Genomic DNA, 12,937 nt, shown 5'->3' with positions numbered 1-12,937 from the left:
CAGGGGGCTGGCCCTCACCCCATCCCCAGGCACCAGTGCATCCCCAGAGCTGCAGCAGTGGGTGCCAGCGGGCTGTGCCAGAACCAGTTCTGCTGGGTGCAAGGGCAGCCGGGGCCATGGCCGGGCAGGGAGGCAGCCTGGGGCGCCCTGCAGACCCACGACAACTGGAGGCGGTTTTTATTGTTTAACATTCCTGGTATTTTCTGTCAGGGCTGAACCAATTGTCTTTAATCCGCCAGGCTCTGCTGGCCAAACAAGTGTGGCTGAGCCACCAGCATCCTGTCCGCACGAACAGGCCCCTTTTGTGAGGGGGATTTAGCATGTAGCCCAGTAAATCCCGCTGGTTTCCTGAGGCAGTGTTCCCACACCCCCACACCCCCTCTGCCTGCCCCCCAGCCCCCAGGCCCTGGCATCGCTCCCCAGCCCAGCCGTGCCGGGGGGCACCCTGCCTGCCCCAGCCCCAGGGCCTGGTACCTGCTGCCTGACCAGAACCTGCCCACCCAGGGGCTGCCTGTCTCCCCCAGCCGGGGTTCCCCCTGCATGTTGCTGGGGTGTATCTGTGGGTCTTCTTGGGATGTGGGCTGTCAGCAAGGCTGAGGAGCTTCCCAGGCCGCCCCTTCCCCCCCTGCACTGCTGGTCCTGTGAGGATGCTGTGGTCCCTGGGAAGATGCTGTGGTCCTGGGGGAGATGCTGTGGTCCTGGGGGAATGCTGAGCCCCATGGGAGATGACATTGGCCCGGGGTGGGTGGGGATGCCATAGTCCTTGGGGGGCATACTGAGTCCTGATGAATATGGCTCTGGTCCTTGGGGGGGATGCTGAGTCCTTGGAGAGACACAGCACCCCAGGGGCCAGGACACTGGCTGATTCCTCATTCCAGCTCGGGGATGTGGCTCCCAGCCCCACGCTGGGGGATGAGATGCCTTTGCTTAACGACTCTGTTGTAGGGCCCGGAGCTGCTGTTGTCTTTTCTCCCCAAAACAAAGGCGACAGAATTTTATCTCCGGGGAGAATCTGGCTTTTGTGAGCTGTAGAAAGCCTCTGCCCCCGGGCAGGGAGGGATGAGGTTGGGGGGTGAAAGGCACCAGGCTCCTGCCTCCCCCACCTGGCACTGCCCCTCTGCCTGCTCCTGCCTGCCATATCCCACTACACCCTGCTTGCCGCCTCCTTGTCCCATGCCTGTGCCACATGTGTGCCACCGGTGCCCAGGCAGCGAAGAGGAGGGAAAGGTACACATGGGCAAGCGGGCAGGAAAAGGGGGCCCACGGGCACCCACACGTGGGGGCACCTCGTGCTGCTTCCCTGAGGCAGGGGCCTCCTGCCCTCTCCAGCCGAGGAATCCCAACACCAGCATTTGCCACATCCCTGGGTGCTGCAAACAGAGATATGCACGCCCACAGATGCAGGCATGCATCACCACCCACCCACCCACCCACCCCCAACTCCTGCACACACTCCCATCCATGCACAAGGCCCTGCACACACACCCTCCCGTGCACACACACCCACGCACCCCCCTCAGGCACTTCCCCCCAGGCATCGAAACACACTCCCCCACCCTACGCATGCATCCACCCTCCCAGCCAAGCACACCCCACGCACAGCCCTCATGCACACATACACCCCCCCCTTCTATGCACATGTACACTGCCCCCCACCCCCTAAACACCCGTTCACACACACAGAGCCATGCACACCCATGTACACACCTTCATTCACCTCACACCAATGCACACAGCCAATGCACACACACGCAGTGCACAAACCTCCATGCACACACCTCCATGTGTATACATGCACATATATGCAATACACACACCTTCATGCATGCACGCACACACAATACACACACACCCAATGCACACTCATGCACACACACAATGCACGCACCTTCATGCACGCACACACAATGCACACACACACTCAATGCACACATTCATGCACACACACAATGCACGGCACCTTCATGCACGCACACACAATGCACACACACACTCAGTGCACACACTTTCATGCACACACACAATGCACACACCTTCATGCACGCACACACAATGCACACACACTCTAAATGCACACACTTTCATGCACACACACTGCACACACCTCCATGTGCACGCACATAATGCACACACCTCCATGCAGACACACACACACCCCTCCATGTGCACGCACACGATGCACACACCTCCACGCAGACACACACACACAGTGCACACCTCTCCACGCACACACACGCACCCCCTCGGCTCTCCCCGCACCGGGCAGAGTTGAGCCGCCAGCCTCAGCGCCGGCAGCGGGCCCCGTGCTCCAGCCGGCCAGGCCAAGCTGGGGGTCCCAGCGAGGGCGGGTGGGGGGCTGGCGGGTGCGGGGCTGCCCCGCGGCGGCCCCTCTCCCGCCCGCAGCCGCCGCGCAGGCCGGGCCGTGGCTGCGGCGGGCGATGCCGGGCTGCGAGCCCCCTCTCCTGGCCAGCGGGAGCAGCGCTGCACGGGGCGTGCAGAAATGGGGCCGCATGGCTGGGTGGCCCCCGCCGCACACCCACGGCTTTTCGGGTGGTGACAGTGGCTTTCGCGGCAGGCCAGCCCCGGGACTGTGTTGGAGAAGTGACAAATTCAGCTGTAAAAAACGGTCTGTGGTGTAGGAAGGTATCCTGGCTCCGCTCTCCATGCCATCACCCTCCCAGATGGATGGGGCTGGGAGTGGGGCAGGGCAGGAGGCTCAGGCTGCAGAGCTGCTCCGTGTCCTGATGTGGATCCCGCTTGTACCCGCTCTGGGTGATGGGGACCAGGGTGAGAACGGCTCCCACCCCATGGGCACGGGAGCCTGGTGGACCTGGCTCTACCTTGGGCAGATGTAGCAAAGCCCAGCGAGAGCTCAGCCTTGCTGCCCAGCGTGGGGGCCCTGTACACCCCCTCCGCTGGGGATGGGGGGCAGCACGTCTGCCTGAGGGCTGCAGGAGCAGGGAGGTCCTCGACAGCAGCTGCAGCACCCAGCCAGGCACCCTGGACCTTGGTACCTCAGGGACTATCCCCATGCTGCATGTGGCTGGCATGCGTACAGGTCTCCAGGTGACCCCGGCCCAGCGACAGGGCTTCCGTGGAGGGCAGTGGAGCTCAGCAGTGATGGCTCCTGTCCCCAGCAGCCTGTGGCAGAGATCCTGCCCCCTGCCCACTGCCCTGGCGTGTCCCGGGGCTTGCTCCTGCCTTGCCCGTCCTGGGGGCAGCCCACCCCAAGGTTTCGAAGGGGCCACGGGAGCAGCAGGGCAGGGGGGCTGCGAGGCCCTGGGCAGCCGGGGTCTCCCCGGCAAAGCGCCGAGTGCGGGCACGGCGCTGCCGGCACCGAGCCGGGCTGAGCCCCGCCGGCTGCCCCGGTTCTCCGCCGCTCCCGCCCCAGCGGTTTCCAGCCCCGCAAACCGCTTCCTGGGGGAAAGGGGCCCCCGGCCAGCCCTCCGGGCAGGATGCTCTCCTCTCCTCCTCTGCTTCCTTCCTCTCCCCCGGCCGGGCCAGCCCTCCCCCTGCCCGCCGCACCTCCTTAACCCTTTCGCCCACGCTCCCGGCCGTGCGCCAGCCCCGCGGCCACGGCTCCCAGCCATCCTCCCGGCCCTTTGTGCGGGGCCCCGGCGCTGCTCCCCGGGGAAGGGGGCTCCCCACTCCCCCCACACCCCGCGACCCCGCAGCGCCCAGGTCCCTGCCGGGGGCCGCTCGCACCGCACTCAGCCCGCCCACGGCTCCCGTGGGACCCGCAGCTCCCTCCGCAGGGGGTCTGGGGCTCCCCGCCGGCCGGCCGTGACCACCCGGCTCCCCCCCGCCCGGGGAGAGCGAGCGGGAGCCCCCGGTGCGGAGCCGCGCTCCCTGCTGCACCGCGGCGGCGGGGAGCGGCCATGGCAGTGCTGCACCGCGGCTGGCCCGGCGAGGGGGCACGGCGCCGGGCTGTGCATGAGGACCGGGGCCTCCAGAGGGAGCCCGCAGCGCCGTGCGGCTCCGCGGCCGCGGGCCTGGCCGGCTCCGGGCCTGACCGGCTGTGGAGGCCGCGGCGTGCGCTGGGGAGCCGGGCCGGGAGCGGGGGGCTCGCAGGCTGAGCTGGCAGCGCGGAGCCCACCCCGCTGCGCCCGCTGCCCGCCGCCCGCCGCCCGCTGCCCGCCCGCAGACAAAGCCCCGGGCAGCGGCGGGGTCGGGCTGTGCTGCCCTGTGCCACATGCCCGGGCAGGGCCGCGGTGGCCCGGCTGCCATGTGCCCACTCCCCGCCCCCAAGAGCGGGCGCTGGGGGCAGGGACCTTCCTGCGGGCGCTGGCAATGGCAGGGGGAGAGGTGACACAGCAGGTGGGGAGTGCATCTGAGGGCATCCTGCCCGGTACCTCCCTGCACCGGTAACCACAGGGCTGTGGGGAGCGGCACCGGGATGGCCGCAGGGTCCCGCCGGAGGGTACAGTTCCAGCCCACCAGTGTCCTGTGGGATTGTGCGGTGCCACATTCCTAGGAGCGGAGGGCTCAAGCCAGAGGTGGCACCAGGTCAGCCACTGGGCCCAGGCTGGGACATGCCCTGCCGGTGGCCCTGTCTCTCCCCGCTCTGCCAGCCCAGGAGAGGGCAAATGAGCAGCGTGAGGGCAGCTGGTGATGACCAGCGTCCAGTGTGCACCTCCTCTGCTTGGGGACAGTCCTAAACCTCTCCCCAGGCCAGCCCTCGCTTGCTGGGTCTCACTCGCTGGGTCTTGGACACCAGGCTATGAGAGACACGGCACAGGGCCCTGCCCGCCCCCAGGGGGTTATAAATAAACCATTAGCTTTATTTTGGGAACGTGGCGGAAACGTGCATGGCAGGTTGCTCCAAAGAGAAAGGAGGCAGGTTGGCTGCCAGGCCTTGGCCTGGGTGTGCCGGGGTGCGGCTGCTGCTGCTGGAGTGGATCCCAGGGAGACGGGCTGTGCTGGAGGTGTTTCCCCATTTAGGTGTAAAAGAGGGACCCCAGCCATGGCCCCAGCTATGGCAGGTGCTGCCCCATCTCTGGAGGACCGCATGGACTCCAGGCCTCCGCGCCTGGCTTGCACGGCACTGGCACAGCACAGTCCCAGCTCCCATGTGTTGCCGCAGCACATGGGCACCGGGCACGATGGCCTGCATTGGGTTGGGTGCCATCAGCCGAGCTGCGGGCTAGGACCTCAGAGGGACAAAGATGTCACAAGCAGAACCTCTGACTGTGGTGCTTCCTGTCAAGTTACCCCACCCTCCGTGGGTGTGCTGGAGCAGCCTGAGACTGAACATGGCAGTCTCTCCATGGTGGCAGCACACCTGTGGGGGGAACAAGGGGGTTGGCGACCTCGGTGTGGCTCCTCTGGGGCAGATGCTGGGAAAGGAATGGTTGCCTCATGGCTAGCTGCAGACAGGGCAGGAGGGATTGCCCAGGCAGGGCCAAAGGGGCAGTGGAGGACACCGGGAACCCTCGGAGGAGCTGCCAGCACACGTAGGCAGGGAGGAGGCAGGGTGCAGGGCTGCCTGCAGGCCTGGTGCCACTGCTCTGCCGAGATGCCAGCCCATAGCCGCCCCAGGACGGTGTTTTCGGCGGGAGAAGGCTGCACCCTGGCCGGGCAGCAAGGTCCAGGCAGCGGGTGCTGCCGCCTGCCTGAGTGTGCAGAGAGGCTGCTCGGGGGCCCCTGCCCGGCGTGGGGGGCGGGGGTGGGGGGGGGCAGTCCGGCGCCAGCACGGCCAGGGGCTCCCGCACGGCTGGGCCGGGGAGGCGGGTGTGTGTGTGTGTGAGTGTGTGTGTGTGTGCGTGTGTGAGTGGGGGTGCAAACAAAGGGCAGCGGCAGGCGGGGGGCGCGGGTCCGCCCGGGCAGCTCCGCGCCAAGTCCCGCCGCGGCACCCAGCTCCCCGCCCGGCACCCCGGGGGGTGGCCGGGCCCTGCCCCCCGCGCGGCCTGGGCAGCACCGCCCCGGTGCCACATCCCCGCGCTGCCCCGGCCGCTGCCCCCCGCACGGCCGCCCCCGCCCCGTGCCTGCCCAGCCGTGCCGGTGCGGCGGCGGCGTGGCGCGGCGCCCGGACCCGTGCGCGGCTGGCGGCGGAGACCCCGGCCCCCATCTGGAGGTAGCGACGAAGCCGCTGCCACCCGCTGCGGGGGCCCCTGGCCGGCCGAGGTGGGGTGGCGGGGCGCTGATGGCGGCCCGGCCCGGAGGAGCGGGCGAGAGCGGGGCCGGCTGCGCGCCGCTCGGCGGCGGGAGGGCGGGCGGGAGCGCGGCGCTCGCTGTCCGGGAGCGGCGGAGGCCGGCGAGGACAGCCAGGCCGTGGGCACCCGGGCGCCGCTCCCCGGCGGGCGAGGCGAGGCGAGGCGAGGCGAGGCGAGGCACGGCACGGCACGGCGAGCCCCGCGGAGGGCGACGGCCCGGCACGCCGGTGCGCGGGAGAGCGCCGGGGGGAGCGCGGCCGGGGCGCCGGGCCCAGCCCGCGGGGCGCGGCGGACAATGGCAGGGGGTAACCCGAGCCCGGCGGGGGCGGGCGGCAGCCCGCGCCCCCCACCCCGCTGACCGCCCGCTGGGACAGGGGCCGGGGACAGGGCCGAGGCGGGGCGGGTGGCCCGCACCGCCGGGCAGGAGGCGCCGCCCGCCTGGTGCCCCGCCGGGGCGCAGGGCCCGGCCGACTCCATTTTGTTGGCGCCCGCTCCGCCGCCGCTCGCAGGCCCGCGGCCTGCCCGCCGGCCCCGCGGCCGACTAGGCCGGGGGAGGAGGGGGGAACGCGGCGGCGGCGGCCGGCCGGGGCGCGGGGACCCGCAGGTGAGGCGCGGCCGGGCCGCCCCGTCCCGCCCCGTCCCGTCGTGGCGGGGCCGCCCGATGCCCCCCCCCCGCCTCCGCCTAAGATGGAGGTGGGGGCGGCGGGCCCGAGGGCGCGGGGCCGGCCGGGCCGGGCCGGGCCGCGGCGGGGAGCGGGGCTGCGGCGGGGCAAGGCCGGGCCTTGGGGCGGCCGGTGGCGGCGGGGTGCGCCGGGGGGGGGCAGCAGTGAGCGCCCCCTCCCCCACCCCCCCCGGGCGGGCAGCGCGCGGGGGAGGGGGGGGGGCCCGCTGTGTGTGTGGGGGGCGGGGTGGGGGGGGCCCCGCGCGGGCGCGCGCTGATTGGCCGCCGCCGAACCCCAAGAGCGGCCGCGGGGGGCGCGCGCGCAGGCGCGGGGCGCGCGCCGGCGGGATGGCGGCGGCGGGCGCGCGCATGCGGGGGAGGGAGGAGGGAGGCGGCGGAGGAGCGCTGGCGGGGCCTGGCCGGGCCAGGTCGGCGCGTCTCCTTCTCGGCTCGTACCGGGGGCAGGCGGCGAGCCGGCCGCGGCGGCCGCAGGTGAGCGGCGCCCCGCGGGGCGGCGGCGTCGGGCGAGGCGGGCGGCCCGCGGCCCGGCGGGCTAGTGTTGGGCGACGGGCCGCGGCCTGGGCCTAGCGCGGCGGCGACGGCGGCGTCGGCCCGCGCGGGGCCGGCGGAGCGGAGCGGGCCCCCGGGCGCGGCTGCCATTTTGCGGCGGCGGCCGGGCTGACCCCATTGTGCTGTGCCCGCAGGTGGATGCCCGCGGCCCGGCATGGAGCAGGCCTGCGAAGTGAGCCGGCGCAGCTGCCTCGTCCCCTTCGGCACCTCGCTGGCGGCCGCCGAGGCCAAGGGCGGCCCCTTCGGCGAGGGCCGCGGCGCCGAGCCGCCCGCCATGCAGCTGGCCGCCGCCAAGCCCGTCTACGGCCAGGACCCCTCGTCCTGCTACATCCCGCTGCGCCGGCTGCAGGACCTGGCCTCTATGATCAACGCTGAGTACCTCGGCGGCGCTGCCGACGGGGCTGAGGCCTTGCCCGACCCCGGCTCGCCGTCCCCCCGCCTCCCCGCGGCGCAGGACCCGGTGGCCGGCGCCGACGGACCCGGCCCGGCGGCCGACGCGCCCCGAGGGGCCCTGGCGTTCCCCTTGCTCCTGCGGGACGGCGGAGAGGAGGCGGAGGAGGGCGCCGAGACGCCGGAGGAGGAGGAGGACGACGACGACGACGACGAGGAGGAGGAGGAGGAGGAGGAGGCGGCAGCGGACGGGGAGGAGGAGGAGGCGGCGGCCGAGCCCGGCTCGCGGGGCCGCGGCCGCCCTGGGCCGCAGCAGGGCCCCGCCAGCCCGCTGCCGCCCCGCTTGCAGCCGGACGAGCTGATGCCGACGGCGGCGCCGGACGGCGGCCCCGGGGAGAAGCTGGAGCCGTCCGCCACCGGCGCGGCGGCCGCCCTGCAGCTCGTAAGCACCGGCGGGGCGCGGGCGGGCGGCGGGGTGGGGTGGGGGGGCGCGCCGGGCGGAGGGCCGCGGCCGCTGCCATTTTGCGGCGGAGGCCGGCGGGGCCGGCCCGGGCGCCCTCGCAGCCGGCACCCTCGAGGGCGGGCAGCCATCTTGCCGAGGGGACCCTGCCGAGGCGCGGGGGGGGGGCGGGCGGCCCCGGGGCCGCGGGCTGTCAGCGGGCTGTGCCGCGCACCTGTGCCCGCCGCGGCTCCCGGGAGGGACAGGCACCGGCCCGCCGCCCGCGGGCGGCCGATCGCGGCGAAGTTGCGTGGAGTGGGCTGTCCGTGTCCCGTCCCCCACCCCGTTACAGGCGTGGGGTTCTGTGTTTTTTTGGGTTTTTTTTTTTTTGTTTTGTTTTGTTTTTGAGCGTGCTGGGGCTGACGCAGGCAGGAGGACAGCTTTCCCTTCTCCTGCCTGCACGGGTTTAACGCTGTCAGACGGCCCTTTGTCTGGGCCGGCTTGAGGTGCCCAAGCCGTGATACCTCGGCGATGGCCAGGGAGGGGCTGTGTCACGGCCTGACACACCTCACGGGCAGGAAACCGTGCCTCTCATGCGGGCTGGCTTTTTTTTTTTTTCCTTTCTAATTTCTCTACACTCACAAATTCCTTTACTTTGCTTTCTAATACGCTTAATAAGAAGCAGAGCGGCTTGAACTTTCAGACTTCTGAGTTAGATGCGTTCAGCTTTTTTACATAAAGTTCTTTTGAATGGAGGCATAATTTTTTGGATGCTTTGCAGTTTGACTGTTTGCACACACATGTTTATTTCTTGCAGTTCGGTAGTTTTAATGTGCATTTCTTAAATATGTTTTTGCAAACTTCAGGTTCCTTACTGCAGGATGCTCGGGGTTTAAAGTATTACTCGATGCAGGGTGTGAAAATTAACTCGTGACAGCACTGACACCGAAACCATCTCACTTTCTTTACTTTCAGTAGAGCCACTGATGCCCGACAGATGCTGCTGGTGCATGCAGCACCTGGGGAGAAACACTTGCTTTCTCCGGTGTTCATTTGGGAACATGCCATATTCCTGCTGTGTGCCCCGGGAGCAGTTGTCACGGAGTGCCCATGGACGGAGTCATTTCAGGAAGATGCTGATAGCTGCTTAATTTGCTTGTGGTGCAGTTAGGCTCAGCTCTGGCTCTGGGTAGCTGGTCATCTTGAGTGTTCTTTGGGAAGAATCCGTCTCCTTGTGGATACTCGGTCTTTAGTCTTTGGGGGTTAAGACGCTGCTGTGGGTCTGAGGTTTGTGCGTCTACTTAGCTTTGTTTTGCAGAGCAAAGCGGGGATCTCTCAGCAGACATGTGCTCGGTGATGCGGTTGTGGGAGGGTCTCACTTTGTAAACAGAAGCTAGCAGAGGTACTTTCACAACATTTGCCTTTGCTATCAGTGGCTTTACTATGTGCTGCACAGAACTGCAGCTTGTATGATGACAAAACTGTCTTGGGTGTTTGAGCCTGTTATTTGAATATGCAACGAGGGGTTGACTTCACTAGTATTGCCTTCCTGTCTGCTGTAGTACAAGGTTAGCCTTGCTGAATTGTTTTGGTGACTTAAAAGCATAGCTGTGTTCAGAAAAAAAAATGCAAAGAAAAGTATTTTTTTAGGCAGCCTTGGATCCTTTTTGAGTCTTGCATTCTTCCCTTAGGAAGTGTGGGTTGTCCAAGCGGTCCTTCATTTTAGCCCTGCCGTTTGTGGGATGGGAAGAGATAGGGATTTGTCTCTGTGCCAAGTTACCATTGAGGCAGTTAGAATCTTTTAATTGTTGAACATGACATAGTAGCTAGAAATAACCAGGCTTGCTCCTCAGATCATGTATTCATGCAGGCGTTTAATTCTAGTCTCGTTTGTATATGAGTAACCGGAATTCACTTTTTTTGAGAGACTGCTAAAACTTAAAACAAAAACCCACCCCAAATCAACAATCACCAATGCCCAGGAGTCTGCACTGTTATTTTCAGCGTGGCTTGTCATGGCTGCACTAATTTTTCAGATATCACCTTTACTCAACCCGATGATGGGGCTCTTCCACCTTACAGCAAGACTTTCTCAGAGCCTTTAATTTTTGAAACTCAGGACTTTGAGTATGCCCACTGCTGCTCAAACAGCCTGCTTCGACAAGAGAAAAGTGTGACAAGGGGAAAGTGTGCGTGTATCTCAGACCTCCGTATCTGCCCCTTGTAAGTTTAGAATTTTTCACTAGATCATTGGAAATTGGCTTTGAAAAGGCTGATTTCCAAAATGTCAAGAGTGCTTCCAGCAGAAGGGCCAGCATTTGGTTTAGTCTTTAGTGGAATGCAAAGTCCAGCATTTAAGTAATGCCTCTAGGTAGGAGGGATGGTGGCAGGTATTGTTTTGCATGGGGATTTGTTAATGGCCCTGTCATCTGTTGCACTCAGACAGGGCCCCAAACCGGCCAGAGGTTGCTCAGGTAGCATTCAGTTGTAAAGAGGGATGTGCATATTCGGAAGTGAAGTTATTTTAAGTGTCAAGTTAATCTTAATTAAGGTTGACTGAAGTTCTACATACTCCAAACAGCTACTGACAGATTTTGTGTTGGAGACAAGGAAATTATAGCAGTGGTTCTTGGGTCTTGTTTCTGCTCCAGAAGTGACAATACAGTGACTGCCAGCTTATTTCCTTGTTCACACGTTGGGTTATTACCACTTAAATTGAAACGGGAAGTAATTTTTTAATCTGTTTGTTCTTTACCATCTTGACATGAGCTTGTCTTCAGCGCTGTTGTAGAGCTCCTGGACAGCATTTTGTGGAGCTGGAGGGAGCATGGGCCCAGGCTCCAGCACTGGGGAGGGTGGGTGCAGCCATGTAAGGTCTGAGTACTGTAGTTCTTGCTTGAACTCGGTTGCTGAGGAATTGGAGCAGGTGGACTTGTTCCTGGCAGAACTCTCATGCTGAAATTTTTGCTTTTTTTGTGTATCTTTTGGTGCCATGTAACTTGGTTTTCACTTTGCCATTTTGTTGGTTTTTAATTGCTACTCGCACAGTATGTTAGAGTCATTTGGTTTGCCAAGTTGAGCACCGGGAAGCAGAGAGTTCTTGGTTTCAAGTATATCTGTGCCACTTTTTGTGCTTGTATGTTACACGCTGTAGGACCCTGGGTTACGCATGCACAAGCAGTTTTTTCTACAGGGCCCTAATGGCTTCAGGCTGCGGGACGTGCTGAGCTTGCGTGAGGCATTTGCTCAGTGTTGCTTTTTGTTCTTCTCGTACTATTTCCTTGTTGTCTAGCTCCACACTGTAGAGTGTGATGGTTGGGTAACGGCAGTGAGGAAATGAAGCACAGGGGAATCCAGAGCCAGATCTTTCAGCGCTAAGGATGGCTACTTCCAGTGGCTGGGTGTAAGGAATGAGTAGGGCGTGTGTGTAGAGCTCCTGAAAGGTTTTTGCGTTACCAGAACTACACCATATTTTACATGTTAAAAGTACTGAGGGCCAGCGAAGTCCTCTCTTTTAAGCCTAGAATTAATCCGTGATGAACTTGAGTTCCATTGCAATCTGCAGCTCTGGGAAACAACTCTCATTATAAAATGTTTGTGTCCCTATGTGAGAGTTACTCTGGGCTTTCATTTATTAACTGACATGTCTAGTGCCATTTCTCTCTTTGCTAAAAATAAAATAAGGGAACCAATGCCACGTGATACTTGCTAGTCCTGTAAATATTTCTGAAAGAATCTCCTCCTACTACAGACTGTTGATTTGAAGTGTAACTAACTACTGGTAACGTTATATCCCTGAGATACAATAGGCATGGCGGTGGCTTGTTTGAGCAGGGAACATAAATTTCCTCAGCCAGTTGACATCTTCCTGGTGAGAAGATTAATTCTGTGGCAGTCTGTGCTTCCAGCAGGCATGGTCTCCCTCTGCGTGCACCTGGTAAGAACAGGCTTTGGGTGAACTGCTGTCGCTGTGTGTCTGATCTTGTGCACTCCCTTCTTTGCCACTAAGGTTTACACTGTTTGGAAGATGTTATTTTTTTTTCTCAGAAAAGGGCACGTAGCTGGATCTTACCTGGTTGTGCAGTCTGCTGGCATGCACTGGGCCCCTGTACTGAAGCACATCTGTGTCTTGAATAGTTCTAAACTTACCTGCAAGGGACTTCAGCTGTGGTAGGCATCCAGAACAGTGGATATTTCCACAGTTAGGGCACTGTCCTAGGCTGTGTTACTGCTCAACCGTAAATTTTTGAGGTCCTTAATGACTTTTAGTGCTTTCATGATGTGACAGTACTGCATTGCCTCTTTGCCGTGGTGGTGTGAGCGGGTGTTAACATGCTGCCCCAGCAGGACTGTATTCCTTAAGTGTAAGGAGCAGCTCACTTTGAGTGATGGCAATTTTTTGAACAGTTTGTAGGATCTAGAGCTCTTCTGCACAGCGGATTGGGTCTATGAAAGTATGGATGTGCTGGCTACCTGTCATGCCATGTGAAATTTGAGTGATTGATGCCTTTGAAGTTCATATGGGGCCATGCAGCTCTCAAGCTGAACATACCTGTCTGAAATCACAAAACCAGAGGTGTTTCTTGCAGTTTGGACAGTCTTGAAGGCAAGGTTTTGCTGAATGTAATGGTATAAACCTGTATGTCGCTTCTGCTTTCTCTATTTAAACAACTTTTAAAGCTAGGGTAAGAGAGACTTCATTCAAGCAATGTCCTGGTTAACCTA

At 63.0% G+C, this 12,937-nt stretch overlaps 1 protein-coding gene across 6 annotated transcripts in view; it reads left to right on the top strand.

Moving 5' to 3' along the window:
- The first annotated feature begins 3,307 nt into the window (after positions 1-3,307).
- NSD1 (nuclear receptor binding SET domain protein 1) overlaps positions 3,308-12,937 on the top strand; it is a 69,885-nt gene continuing 60,255 nt past the window's right edge. Inside the window, exons 1-2 of one of the 6 annotated variants that reach the window (XM_080399596.1) lie at positions 3,308-6,379; positions 7,518-8,215. In XM_080399596.1, the coding sequence (XP_080255722.1) occupies positions 7,538-8,215 (678 nt within the window). In that variant the 5' untranslated portion in view covers positions 3,308-6,379; positions 7,518-7,537. Of the gene's footprint in view, positions 6,380-7,166; positions 7,306-7,517; positions 8,216-8,460; positions 12,150-12,937 lie in introns of those variants that run through there. The other 5 variants (XM_080399597.1, XM_080399594.1, XM_080399598.1 and 2 more) reach the window with 5 other exon arrangements.

This window comes from Falco punctatus (genome assembly GCF_963210335.1).
Source record: "Falco punctatus genome assembly, chromosome: 8".
In the NCBI taxonomy this organism is placed as follows: Eukaryota; Metazoa; Chordata; class Aves; order Falconiformes; family Falconidae; genus Falco; species Falco punctatus.
This window is presented reverse-complemented; position numbering and strand designations above follow the sequence as displayed.